The sequence below is a fragment of the Carlito syrichta genome, unplaced genomic scaffold (assembly GCF_000164805.1).
Source record: "Carlito syrichta isolate Samal-C Ts95f unplaced genomic scaffold, Tarsius_syrichta-2.0.1 Scaffold303179, whole genome shotgun sequence".
Classification (NCBI taxonomy): domain Eukaryota; kingdom Metazoa; phylum Chordata; class Mammalia; order Primates; family Tarsiidae; genus Carlito; species Carlito syrichta.
The window spans coordinates 357,596-371,826 of record NW_007247275.1 but is presented as its reverse complement, the minus strand read 5'-3'; the positions used below and the strand labels follow the sequence as shown (position 1 = coordinate 371,826).

The 14,231-nt window shown below is 40.6% G+C and overlaps 1 protein-coding gene across 3 annotated transcripts in view; it reads left to right on the top strand.

The window, feature by feature from the left end:
- The first annotated feature begins 221 nt into the window (after positions 1 to 221).
- DHX32 (DEAH-box helicase 32 (putative)) overlaps positions 222 to 14,231 on the top strand; it is a 60,974-nt gene continuing 46,964 nt past the window's right edge. The window contains exons 1-2 of one of the 3 annotated variants that reach the window (XM_008057986.2): positions 222 to 306; positions 11,781 to 12,303. In XM_008057986.2, coding sequence (XP_008056177.1) covers positions 12,025 to 12,303 — 279 coding nt within the window. In that variant the 5' untranslated portion in view covers positions 222 to 306; positions 11,781 to 12,024. Of the gene's footprint in view, positions 307 to 8,893; positions 8,981 to 11,560; positions 12,304 to 14,231 lie in introns of those variants that run through there. The other 2 variants (XM_021712305.1, XM_021712304.1) reach the window with 2 other exon arrangements.

The following is a 14,231-nucleotide window of genomic DNA, read 5'->3' as shown; positions in this document are numbered from 1 at the left end:
TGCTGGGCTCCGGCGATCCTTCCGCCTCAGCCTTCCGAGGAGCTGGAACTACAGGTGCACACTACCATGCCTGGCTGATTTTTGATTTATTGTAGAGAGGAGGTCTCACCAAGTTGCCCAGGCGGGTCTCGAACCCGCGGGCTCAGGCCATCCGCTCACTTCAGCCTTCCAAAGGCGCGGGGTTATAGGCTGAGCCACCGAGCCCGGCTTGGAAGAATGATTGTATCAGTCGCTATGAAGTTGGCATTGAAGAAATCTTGAAATACTTTAGGACTTGGAGGTAACAGGTAAAGGCCGTTGTGAAAAGTAAGTTTGATTTTAGAGGATAGCGTCCCTGTGGGAGAAAAGAAGGGTTAGGTAGTGGAAGCAGGGAGGAAGAGGCACTAAAATGTCTAAGGCAGGGACAATATTCCAGTTTTCCCCCCTCTTCCAGCACCCAGTACAGCTTACTGTACTTGTGAAATGTTTGTTGGATGACTGAGAAGAGCTTTAGAGAAATTGCTTGTGGATGTAGGAATGCACTTTACTAAATGAGGTGGGGATGGGAAATGGATGGGAAAGGTTTGGATTGTCCCTTTTTGGAGTTGTCTACTGTTGTGTTTATTTCTTTTCACCGGCATGTTTAGTTTGTTGGTGTTGGTCAAATGAAAGCAACAAAGTCTTGTGTTGTCTTTTTCAGTTTCCAAACTCATCACTGGATAGAAGAGTTACATTATTGTTTACTTTGCTGATGCGAACTAAATGTAGCAAACCAACAAAGTAACAATGAAGAGAAAGATGCAAGCTTTCTTTTTCTTATTTGAATGTCTTGGCCACGTCAGAATTCAGAGTAAAAGTGACTCTTGTGAGAAGTTAACATTATTTAATGCAAAGAGTATGATTAAAAAAATATATAGCCAATGAAGGTGTTATTTCTGTCACCTAGCCTTTCTGCGATTAGTTGGAGAAAGTTTTCAGTTTTTGTTCATTTTGGGGTTTTTGTTTGTTTATATTTTCTTTACCAAAGTGAGGGTTCTTTTTTCCTCTCTCTGTTACTTTCTGAAACTCATAAGGAATTCAGTTAAAGGTAGAAAACAAATTTCGATTTTTGGCGTGTTTCCTCTTTGTGCTCCAAACCTGCCATGGTCTGCACTCAAATTGTTGGGCTCGTGAGAATGCCCATCTCTCAGTCCCTTTATTCGTTAGTAGTATAATCGGGCTGCGGGACCATGCTGCCCCCTCTTCTGGAAAGTCTTCCAAGGTTAGACTAGTACCCACTGAGTGTACTTCTTTCTCCTGCTGGGGACACTATACAGTTTAGCGATTAGCCCTATGGTATGCTTTCTTGTAGAGTTGTCTCTCATTTTATGTGTGGATCTTGTACTTCCAGTTAGATTAAAGCTGGGCCCATGATTTATGCTTCAGTCTTCCTTGTTAGTACATAGTGAGTTTCAGTGTGTGTCTGATCGTCTAAATAGGATAACAGTAGAGGACAACCCTTTAGTTAGGGGTGATTGCACTGATTTCTAACTATATACTGCTTTGGAAACCCAGGAGCTATTATTTTCTCATTGATACCTGGGGGTAATAAAAACAGTAGTTTTCGGTTAGAGTAGTTGTCGAATCGTTAAGTTGTGAGAATCAAAGTACATGTGATTATAGTGAATGACGGTGTCTTGCATATTAGAACGAACTTTTTACACATAAAGGGCTGTTATTGATTCAGGCATAGAGCAGACATTTACTGAGCATTCACAGTGTGTTGGGTGCTGCCTAGGTTCTGGAGTTGCTGTTTATAAAGGGTGAACAGGAAGTGACCAGAGGGATTGCATGTGGAGGCAAGAGGGCTTCCCCGACAGAGGAACAGCTCAGGCAAAGGCAGGAAGGCACAGGAGAAAGTCGTCAGCAGAGAACACCTTCCATATATTCTTGATAGAGGAGAACGGGAGGCAGTGAGGCCAGAGGGGCCGAGGTGGGCTGGGTGAGAAAGAACCCAAGGACTGGGTTTTTTTCCTTAAAGGTAGCAAGAAGGATTTGGGTCAAGGACATGAGCAAATTTGCATGTGAAAAGGATTACTGACGGCATTTGAATGACAGATTGGTCGAGAGCCAGAATTAGAGACGGGAAAAACAAAATAGGAGATTTTGCAGTGGTGGTGGGAATAGGTAGGAGCAAGCCACTAAAAGTAGAATTGGCAGGTCTGGATGATGGAGGAGGGAAAGGAGGAGGAGAAGCCAGGGCAGATTCTAGGCTGGGTGGGAGGGTGAACTGTTCTGTTTTCGAAGTCTGGACGTGCGAGAAGACACCCTCCCTCCCTCGGTTTCTCTCTCCCTCCCTGCATGCTCATGTTCGTGTGCTCACTGCGTGCACTCTCTCTCTCTCTCTCTCTCTCTCTCTCTACACACGCTCACACACACACACACACACACACGCAATTTTTAAAAGGAGTTTACAAAATGTGGTGGATGGTGATTTGGGTTTGAGACGGCTATCGAAATTGGGGGTCCCATAAGTAGTAGCTGGACATGTGAGTCTGTAACTAAAGAAACAAGTCTAAGATGAAGACAGAAATTTGGATTAAGCATTTTCTAAATGAAGTTAAAATGTGAATGATTTTTTTTCCCAGGGATATTATGTGGGACGAAAAGAGAGTCGAGTATGGAACCCTGGGGTGTGCATATTTTGCACTAGGATAGGGGGTGACTGGTGACACAAGAGCCCAAAGAAACGAAAGACGGGTGACCAGAAAAGTAAGCCGAAAATCTGGAAAGCTTAATACGAGGGTCCCTGCTCTTGAGTTCGTGCATTGGCATTCCCTGAAATCATCATATTTTACTCCATCTGCCATAGAATGCACAACATGTTCATCTGTCTGTTACTGCTTTATTAAAGGTGATACAAAATGATGGCCGTTAGTTGGTTAATAAAAGAAAAACTGTTTTTCCTGTTATTTTTGGCTTTTCGGCCTCCATTAGGGACAATAAATAAAGTAAACTGTAACTTTAGACGTGGATTATGATGATGCCTCAGGCAAATGCTGTCCTTCAAAAAGATGGATAAAAGTTCGTTTTGTAGAAGTCGGAGGTAAAATAAGTATGTTAACTTGCTTGGAGAGTAGCCTGTTCGTTCTCAGCTTGTATTGAATCTCATGTTTGCTCAGATACCTAACTAGATTATATAAATAAGCCAAATTCATATTTTAGCATACTTTGTTAACTGTGCTTCTACTCAGAGTAAATCTGTTTTTAAAAATGTTATACAATCTGACTGGGCACAGTGGCTCACGCCTATAATCCCAGCACTTTGGGAGGCTGACGTAGGAGGGTTGCTTGAGCCTAGGAGTTCGACACCAGCCTGGGCAACATAGTAAGACCTCATCTCTACAAAAAAAAAAAAAAAAAAAAGGCCCTTTGTGGTGGTACACACCTGTAGTCCTAACTACTCAGGAGGCAGGGTGAGCTGGAAGGATTGCCCAAGCCCTGGAGGTCAAGGCTGTGATGGACCGTGATCACACTATTGCATTCCAGCCTGGACAACAGAGTGAGACTCCAATTCAAAAAATAAAAAATGTTATGCAATAAAAAAATCACCAAAATAATATTGAAAAGCACTGTATGGTCCAGTCATTTGAACTTCTAACAATGCCTTTGACTTCCAAATGTGTTTGTGAGGAATGGTATATTATTATTATGCATAAGCATTGATAGAGCTTGGGGAGACATCAGTCTAGAAAGTTTAAAATTATCATTAGAATGTAGAATTCTAGCCGGGGCAGTGGCTAACACCTGTAATCCCAGCACTTTGGGAGGCAGAGATGAGAGGATTGCCTGAGCCCAGGGGTTCGAGACCAGCCTGGGCAACTTGGCGAGACCTCGTCTCTGCAATAAATAAAAAAATTTCCTGGGCATGGTGGCTCACGCCTGTAGTCCCAGCTACTTGGAAGGCTAAGGCGGAAGGATCACCTAAGCTTGGCAGGTCAAGGCTGCGGTGGCCATGAGCTTCACACTGCACTCTAGTCTGGGCGACAGAGTGAGACTCCAACTCAAAAAAAAAAAAAAAAAGTAGAATTATTTTAAAAAACTAATTGTGCAGGATTAGTTGTTAAAGTCGTTCTTGGTAAACCAATATTGAGTTAAAAATGAATATCTTTTGAGTTTTCTTAAAAAGTTGATTAAGTAGATTTACTTGCTTAAAATCAAAACAGTTTTTTAAAAGTCTAGAAATAAGGTTTTTGAAGTAAATTTTGAATTTTGACCTTGCCTAGTTCCAGAAAGATTTTAAATTGATACTGGAAACCAAACAAGATGTATTTTGGGGAGATTTGAGCCTATTAAGACAAAGGCAGATAAAGAAATAGCCTTCTAAAGTCTCAGTCATGATTCAGTTCGTTGTTTCTATTAAAAAATGCCATGCCTGAAGGATGAATTGTATTAAATATTGGACTGTAACTCCTTGTAAACAAGTAGAACCATGTTTTTCAAATCTATAACTAAAGATTTACAGATCTATCTAAACCATGGTTTTCTGTTTTATGATAGTTCTTCCAGATCATTCTGCCTGACGTCTTCCCTAGCGTCGAGTTTTTCTTCCACCCACAGTGGTGCAACGTGAGCCCATTTTCTTTAATGTAGTTAGGAAGCAGTATGGTTGGTTATGTGGCTAAGCATGTACTGTGCACTCGGCTGGAGTTAAGCAGAGATCAAACTGCCTATCTCCTAGTACCTGCTCTACCACAGATGAGCTTCTAGAAGCTGGATGGATTAGCTAAACCTCTGAAGGCTTAAGCGTCCTCATTTGAAAAGTGGAAATAATAAAGTAAACCCTCATGGGATCCTTAAGAGTTTAAATGAAATAATCCATATAAAGTGCTTAAGTGCTAACATAGCATCTGGTGTGCAATAATCACTCTATAAATGCTAATTGGTAGAATTATCATCATTGTTATCATTATTATTAGTCCAGCTTTCCATGGAAGTATGGGACTATGCTTCTCAAAATATGGGCTGCAGACCAGTGCCCGGCTACAGACTTACTGGTTTGTAATGAGATAAGCCAGAGTGTAGACAGGTGATGTCACTCACTAAGCATACCTTTTTAACCACAAGACTTCTTCCGTGAAGGGAGAGTTGAGTGAGTTGATTTACATTCTGGTGCAAATGCCTTATCTTGCCACAAATCCACATTTTTAGTAGAATTTACACAGGATATTGGACCAATGATCCCATTCTACAATAATAGCCCTTTATCCTGAAGATAATATTCACTCTTAATAACTCATTGACCTTCTCTTTTCTAAATTATAATCATAGGTTATAAATATATTGTCTGTTAGTTCAGCAAATATTTGTTGATCACATCGTTTGTGCAGAGCCCTATATCTTACATGGTATGGGATGCAAAGATGGCTCAGAAATTAATCTTGCCTTTGGGAAGTCTGCCATAACCTGGAGAAATAGGAAAAAGTTAAAATCTAAATAAATGTGTTGAGTACATGCAGCGAGTGTTGCTGTAGTGTTAATAGCTTGGTGCCAAAGGTTCCACATAGACAGGTGTCTCCTTTTGCTAAGCTGCTCCCATAAAAGGATAGAAGTAATACCTTTTATCTTTTCCACATTACACTATCATATAAAGATCAGAGTTCACTTTGTCAAGGTAATGTTTGAATCTTCTAGGAGATTCAGAAATTTGCAACACTAGGAAGTAGCTGAGTTTTTAGATATAAATGACAAAATTACTTTTTAAAATTAGAATAATAGAAGATCTATCCTTTACTGTGTTTTTAAAAAAATTACTGATTCTCTATTTGATCCTGTATGCAAACATATGACTAATAAATGATTTTACTGCTCTGTAGAATGTGAAGATATATTAAATAGATATTAAAATATTTGTAAGGTTTTGACAAAAATTAGCACAAATTATTCCCCAAAATGCATTGGTCCAATAAATAGTATTGAAACAAATTTGGGAGCCATATAAAAATAATAATTTTTTAAAATAATGTTTTAAAAGGCAAAATGTGTATAGAATATAAATATATATATTTTAAAAACTCTGTGAATTAGATCATGGGACAGACTTATTTTTGCAGACTTATTGGAAAATAATTTAAAATGTTCAAGTCAAGAATGTTATTTTAATATTTCTCAGAATATTTATACATAGAAATGGATTTATTGGCTTTTCTTAATGCCCTACTTGGTTCACCTGCTCATAACCACTGTTGTGCCATTTGCCTTAAACTGTCATCAGCTCTCCAAGAACTTGGTCTCGCTAATGACTTTAAGAAAATTGAAAGCTGACTCATATCTTTAATCCTAACACTTTGGGAGGCTAAAGCAGGAGGATCACTTGAGCTCAGGAGTTCGAGACCAGCCTGGGCAGCATAGCAAGATTCTGTCTATACAAAAAATAAAGTAAAAATTAGCTGGGTGTGGTGGTGCATGCTTGTATTCTCAGCTACTCGGGAGGCTGAGGCTGGAGGACTGCTTGAGCGCAGGAAGCCAAGGCTGCACTGAGCCAAGATTGTGCCACTGCACTCCAACCTGGGCTGTGGGCAAGACTGAAAAAAAAAAAGGAAAGAAAGAAGAGAAAATCTATTGAAGGTAGGTGTTGGAAAGATTATAGATAATATTAAAGAAAATAATCCAGTCATAGTGGTATACGTCTGTAGTGCAGCTGTTTGGGAGACTGAGACAGGAGGATCACTTGAGCCCAAAAGTTCGAATCTACCTGGGTAGCATAGTGAGACTCTGTTTCTATATCTGAAACACACACACACACACATGCGCGCGCGCGCATGCACACGGAAATAGAGTAACATCAAATTTAAGAAGAGAATTGTAAGGAAAAGCAGAAAGACTAAAAATTAAAATTTTCATCAAGAAATGACTAGGTAGTTAGACTCATGGTACCTAAAATACATCACAGCCTTTTTACCATAGCATATTAGGTATTTTGAGTTCTGGCCCTGTCTCATCTTTGAACTCATCTTGTACCAGAGTCTGTCTTTCTCTCCTATAATATGCCGGCCACACTTTCCTTCTTTTAGTTACTTGTCTATAGTTTAAGAGTCTTTACGTATCATAGATAAAGGATTTCTATTTCCACATCCCCTCCCTCACCTCAACTAGACTATAAGCTTCATGAGTACAAGAACCAGACCTGCCTGTTCAAACTGTGTCACCCCATGTTCACAGTGCAGACACACAGAAGGCACTTAAGTATTGGTTGAATAAGTAAATGGAGACTCAAAAATGTAGACCTAGATGAGAAAACCTGAGGATATAGAAAACCTATTAGATTATGAATGATGTCTAAGATAAAATGCAATCAGCATTTTAAAGACATAAAATTCCTAAAGAACAGAACATGACTCACTATTTACTGAGCCTATAACTGCTAATTGAGCACCTACTATATTTGGGTTTAGGATTGTGGAAATTGCCACATGAAGAAGCTATAGCTCCAATAACAATGTAAGTAAAGAGACAAACATGGGGGAAAGAATATGAGTACAGATAGCACCTTAGTTCTCCTGTATTTGAGGATGTTGCCTCCTCAATATTTGCAGTTTATAAGCAGTCTCACAAAAATCAGTGGTCTGCTGGAGCAAGCATGATCCATGCTTTTGTCTGAAACTCAGTGCAACTTTGTTGTTGTCTACACGATAACTCTTCTGACATGATCAAGAAAAATACAGCTTTAATAAATGCTGAAAAAAGAGTTAATTTGGGGTTTAGGTATATGATTCGAGGGAAGACCAAGAACTTGTACAAAAATTCCAGTTTGTGGATTGGCCACGATTTCAGGACATATTCTTTAAGAATAGCAAGAGTCTATCATGTAACATAATGAAACGGAACAAAAAGTCACATCAATTCAGAAACACAGCGTATTCCTGATGGAAGCTTTTAAACTTTACTCCGCAGTACCAAGCTAACTTGAACTTTAAGAAGAATGAGATCATGGAAGTGCAACCTGTGTGAGATGGGCTGCACTAGACCAAGTTCCTACTTCATGGAGCTTGCATTCTTGTGAAGGCCCAACAGCAAACAAAATCAGGAGAGAAACTGTACTGTGCTAGCTGGTGGTATTAGGGAGGAAAAACAAAGCCGCTAAAGAGAACAGGAAGTGGTTTGGGGGGATATGGGAAGTGGATACCAGTGTAGATGGGGTAGCCAGGGGAAGGAACCCTTAGCAGGCAGACAGCGAGGAAACTGGCCACTTGGACATCCGAGGGAGAAACATGGTAGACACCTGGAAGAGCAAGCACCAAGTCCCCGAGGCAGACACGTGCCTGGTGTTTGAGGAGTAGCAAGGAAGCCACGTGGCTAAAGGGCGAGATCGGGAGCTGCTGGAAGTGAAGGTGGAGAGACAGCGGGTGCAGGTCATTCGGGGTCTGGGGATCCTCTTAAGGTTAAACTTTTGGTATTTCCTGGGAGTGAGATGGGATGGGAAGCCACCGCAGGTTTTTGAGCGAAGTCGACATCCTTTAACAGGATCTCTCTGACTGCTGGGCTGAGACATGACTGAGAGGGGCTAAGGGTGGAAACAAGAAGACCCTTTAGGATGCTATTGCAGCAATTCAGGCGAGAGAGAGATGGCTCAGACCAAATATTCACGGGAGGTGGTAGGAGGTCCTTGATGTTTTTTGAAGGTGTGACTGACGCGATTGGGTGTATTCACTTTCTACTACTCCTGTCACAAATGACCAGAAATGTCGTGATTATTTATTGTCTTGCAGTTTTGTAGGTTCGGCGTCTGGCATGCTTCTTCAGTTGTGTGGGCTACCGTGGGTGCTGCTTTTCTGCCCAGTGTGGTGTTGGCTGGGGTTGCAGTCACATGGAGGCTCCATTGGGCTGGAGCATCTTCAACAGCTCGTTCACATGGTTAGCGGTTTATACTGCTGTTGACTGGAAGTTCACCTCTGGTCTCTTCCCAGTGGCCTGGGCTTGGGTGCCTCAAAGAATGACAGCTGGGTCCAAGAGAGTGTTTCAAGTATGGGAATGTTGAAAGTGATACAACGTCACTTCACTGCATTCTTTTGGCCATAGTGAGTCCCAGGGCCAGCTCAGATTCAAGGGGAGAGGATAGACTCCACCTCTCCATTGGAACAAAGGCAAATAGTCTGTGGTCATCTTTAATTCTGCCATAACAGAGAATTGGGTAATATATATTTGTACACATTGTATAATATGTGATGAAGGGGCTAGGTATTAAGTCTCTAGAAAGAGGACTATTCGGAAACCAACTATTCCCTGAGGGTTCAAAGTGGTCAGTACTCTATAAGTAAGATTTTACTGTAATTACAAGATTATTATGTTCTTAGAAAGTATTATAAATTGAGAAACATTTATATTTGGTAATAATAATAGCTGTTCTTTAAAAAAAAAAGTAAAACAGTTATGAAATAGTTCCTGAGACAATCATTGATTGTAATAACAATTTAACTTACATGTAGGATGAGAACTCTTGGGAGGGATTCTAATCAGAACAAAAGCAAAATTGAATATAACATTAAATTTTAAATTCTCTTAGGCAGTAGAATTTTCTGATTCTTGAATACCTTCTCAAAGCTTGTCCTATGGTCTCAAACTATAACGTTTCCTGGAGCTATCCTGTGGGTCTAGTCTCATCCCACAGTGGCAGTGAAGAGTTCTAAAGTGAATTCATATTACAACATTTGTGTTCTCGCACCTTTGTATTTCCATCTTAATTTTGAGAGAGTGACTTTCACAATGAATTTTTAAGAGCGCTACCTGTGAAGAGCTAAGAAGATTTTCACCCCCGTGGTGATTAGTTTCTTCTTCTTTTAGCTTATTTCTGTGTATGTTTTTAAATTTTCTATCCTGCTCTTGCTTCCACCCTCTAAATATCCTTTATGTGCATACCTAGTGCCTAGTTTATTTATTAATCTAAGCCTTCAGAAGGCACTCAGCAAGTGTTTCCTGAGTGATTGTTTCCTTGGAGCCTAGCATTGCCAATGGAGAGAGAACTTTTCTGATCACTTACTGATTAGGAATTAGCCTTTGAGCCCACTAACTCTAACAATGAAAGCAGTAGTTAAGGTAAACTGGTGCAGTAGAAAGTAATAAATTTAAAAATATCATGAACTGTATTTTATGATTTGCTCTTTTTAGCTAGAGTTTTCTTTCTTTCTTTCTTTCTTTTTTGAGTCTGGGTCTCACTCTGCCCAGGCTGGAATGTAGTGGCACAATCTCAGCTCACCACTGCCTCAAACTCTTGGAATCAGACAATTTTTCTGCCTCAGCCTCCTGAGGAGCTGCAGCTATAGGCACATACCACTACACCTGGCTAATTTTTATTTTATTTATTTTATAGAGATAAGGTCTCACAGTGTTGCTCAGGCTGGTCTCAAACTCTTGGGCTCAAGCAATCCTCCTGCCTTAACTTCCCAAAGTGCTGGGATTGCAGGCATAAGCTACCGCGCCTGGTTTTTTAAGTTTTAACCTGGTTAATGTAAAAGGGGGCTTATCTCCAGCGATACTGATTGGATTTTTTCTTTTTCAATTACTAGTGGTTGGAAGAGGAATGACCCCTTGCCTACTCCTAGGGACTAAGTGATATAAATTTTGCTCAAGAAAAAAAAAAAAAAGAACTTATTTATAAAAGCTAACCGTGACCACAGATAGAAAGAAATAATAAATTAGGCTGGGCTTGGTAGCTCAGCCTGTAATCCCAGCACTTTGGGAGGCCGAGGTGAGTGGATTGCCTGAGCCCGTGGGTTCGAGACCCGCCTGGGCAACTTGATGAGACCTCATCTCTACAACAAATCAAAAAATTAGCTGGGCGTGGTAGTACGCGCCTGTAGTTCCAGCTACTTGGAAGGCGGAGGCGGAAGGATCCCGGAGCCCAGCAGGTCGAGGCTGCGGTGGCCGGGAGCGGCCACTGCACTCCAGTCTGGGCGACAGAGTGAGACTCCAACTCAAAAAAAAAAAAAAAAAAGAAAAGAAATAATAAATCCATTCCCCTTATTTGGTCTTCTGAACTGTACAAACAAATGTAATATAAAAATTTTTTTAAATGTTTTTCTTTTAAACTTTTTTTTTTTGAGCAGGAGTCTCATTCTGTCACCCAGGCTGCAGTGCAGTGGCATGCTTATGGCCACCACAGCCTCGACTTGCTGGGCTCAGGTGATCCTTCCACCTTAGCTTTCCAAGTAGCTGGAAGCAGAGGCGAGCACCATCATGCCTGACTAATTTTTTAAAAATTTATTGTAGAGATGAAGTCGCACCAAGTTGCCCAGGCTGGTCTTGAATCCTTGGACTCAGGAAATCTTCTTGCCTCTGCTTCCCAAAGTGCTGGGATTACAGGCGTGAGCCACCGCTCCTGGCAGGATTTCTTAGTAGTAATAATAGACTTTATGATTACTTTCCTGTAGCCGGTTTTAGAGGAACACTCACCAGGCCTGCAGTGTTTTCTTTTATAGAGTCCAGTTTCTCTTTGGACATGGGATTAGATGACCACATGATTGATTAGCCTCACAGTCACAATCATGTCCCTCCCATTGCTTTCCCTTCAGAGTGGATCAAAATGCAGAGGCCTGTGACAGAGGCCAGGCAGAGCGCACCAGGCCTAGTGTGGACTCATTCTGAACTGGCCAGGAAAAAATTGCAGCAGACTGAACTTTAAAAGCTAGCCTAAATTACTCCTGTTCTTTTAACAGGCAGCAGAAATGACAGGCAGTATTTAACTGGTTAACAGAATGCCTATAGTTTTTATTTTTAACTTCCTATATATGTGCCTGATTTTCCTTTCTTTTTGGTTTGCTTTTTAGCACAGTTTATTGACCATCATTTACAGTGCCAAAGAATGCCGAAGTGAGCCACCACAGTGGGTAACAGCAAGGAGGAACAGATGCTGGTTTGAGGAATTTGACTTGCTGAAACCCTGAACTGAAGTCTTAGAGACGGAAACACACGAGTTTGTATAAATAGGCTGTTAAACCCTGTTTGCCATGGGTTACTGATAGGAAAACTTGATTGTGGAATGTCAGCTGCTTAAGCTCACTGTTGGACAAGATGGAAGAAGAACTGAAGTGTCCAAACTCTTCCTCTGAAAAACGCTATTTTCCTGAATCCCTTGATTCCAGTGATGGGGATGAGGAAGGAGTTTTGGCCTGTGAGGATTTGGAACTTAACCCTTTTGATGGATTGCCGTATTCATCACGTTACTATAAGCTTCTAAAAGAAAGAGAGGATCTTCCTATATGGAAAGAAAAATACTCTTTTATGGAGAATCTACTTCAAAATCAAATTGTGATCATTTCAGGAGATGCGAAATGTGGCAAGAGCTCTCAGGTAAGTAACCACTACAAAAAAATCTTTTGCATCATGTGTTGATTTTTTTATTATTGCTTAAATAATTATATGTCACAGCATAACGTTCTGTTATAAGAATATCTAACAAAAAAGCACATTAGCAATTCAGATACAACAATTAAATTACTTACCTATTTATGCTAGCTAAATAACAGTTAATACTCATGTGGACATTTTGGTTAGAATATTACTAAATTATCTCTAGAATAGTAAAAAATTATTCAAATGGTCTTATTGTGCATATTATATTTTAAAAGATGTGGTGCATGTTATTTGTCTGCCAGAGATTTAGGGACTCACCGTTGTATTTACATGCGCAGTGGTCTGATCAACAAGATATGTGGATGTGCTTGTTGGTGAAGCTGGCTAAACTATCAAAATCCAAAAGCACAGGAAATTATTATTTTCCTACTATAAGAAATAACTGAGTAACCAAATATGATCCAAGTCTGGAGCCACGTACTGAGGTCTAAGAGTGGGGGAAGAATTGGGTTGTTAAAAGATAAACTTAGGCATATTACTATTTATCTGTTTGTTTATTTACTTATTTGAGCCAGAGTTTCACTTTGTCACTCACCACAGCCTTAAACTACTGGGCTCAGGCAATCCTTCTGCCTCAGTCTCCCAAGTAGCTGGGACTACAGGCGTACACTACCACACCTGGCGAATTTTTTTACTTTTTGAAGAAACGAGGTCTTGCTGTGTTGCCCACGCTGGTCCTGAACTCCTGGCCTCAAACAGTCCTCCTGCCTCAGTCTCCCAAAGTGCTAGAATTACAGGCATGAGCCACTGTGCCCAGCCACAATTGTAAAGAGTATATTTGAGCAGAGAATGATTCATGAATTGGGTAGCACTCAGAGCCATTAGAGGGTAGTAAACCCTATTGCAGCAGCATAAGCAACAAGCTTTTATAGGCTGAACTTGAAAGTAAGACAAAAAAATTTTGATTGGTTAGAGTGGAAAGTCCCTAGTTAAACGATAGCTGGCAGCTTCTGACTGGTAAACTCTCGTTTCATTTCACTGTTTACATTGGGCTTCAGTTGACACGTTGGAACTTAAAACTGGAGCTGCCTCTGCCTCGTGGCCTCCCACCTTAAAAAGATTTCAACAAGGTCGTGTGGGAGAGAAAAGAATAATTTTCTCTGTCCTCCACACTTCTTAACTGGTACTCCCTGTAACAAAAGATTATCAGGGAAAAAAAAAAACCAAACAAACAGAAATGTATTAACATGTCTACCTCATGTGGGAAAAAACCCAGAGAAATGAATTGATCTCAAAGATAGCATTTAAATCTCGAGCTTAAATACTATCATTCTCTGAAACAAAGTAGAAAGGTTGTGGGAAAAGCCCTGATGAGATGGGCTGGAAAACCACCTCAAACAAAGGTGAAGTTTGTTATGCAGATTTAAGCTGAGGCCTTTTCCTTTTAGTCTTCTCTTTCTTCCTGGTGCAGTGCGAGATCCCTTAAATGGTTTTCTGTATGGGCATACATTTCTCTTACAGAAGGGCAGCTTTTCAGAGCTACTTCTAAATCTGCAGTTTCTGAAAATACTGACTGTGCCAAAAAACATATTTTGAGCCAGCATATTCTGGTCTCCTGCAGTCACTTTGGGGTAGTGTATCTTGAGCCCTAATGTTAGATAGTTAATGAATGCTTACTGTTTAATTTATTGTTACAGTATTTGAACTTCAAGTTTTAACTCAAGGGAAATCTATATTTTACTCTTAAATTTCAAAATAGGCAATAAGTATTTTTTTTTTTTTTGAGTTGGAGTCTCACTCTGTCGCCCAGACTGGAGTGCATTGGCCACTCCCGGCCACCGCAGCCTCGACCCGCTGGGCGCCGGCGATCCTTCCGTCTCAGCCTTCCGAGTAGCCGGAATTACAGGCACGCGCTACCACGCCCT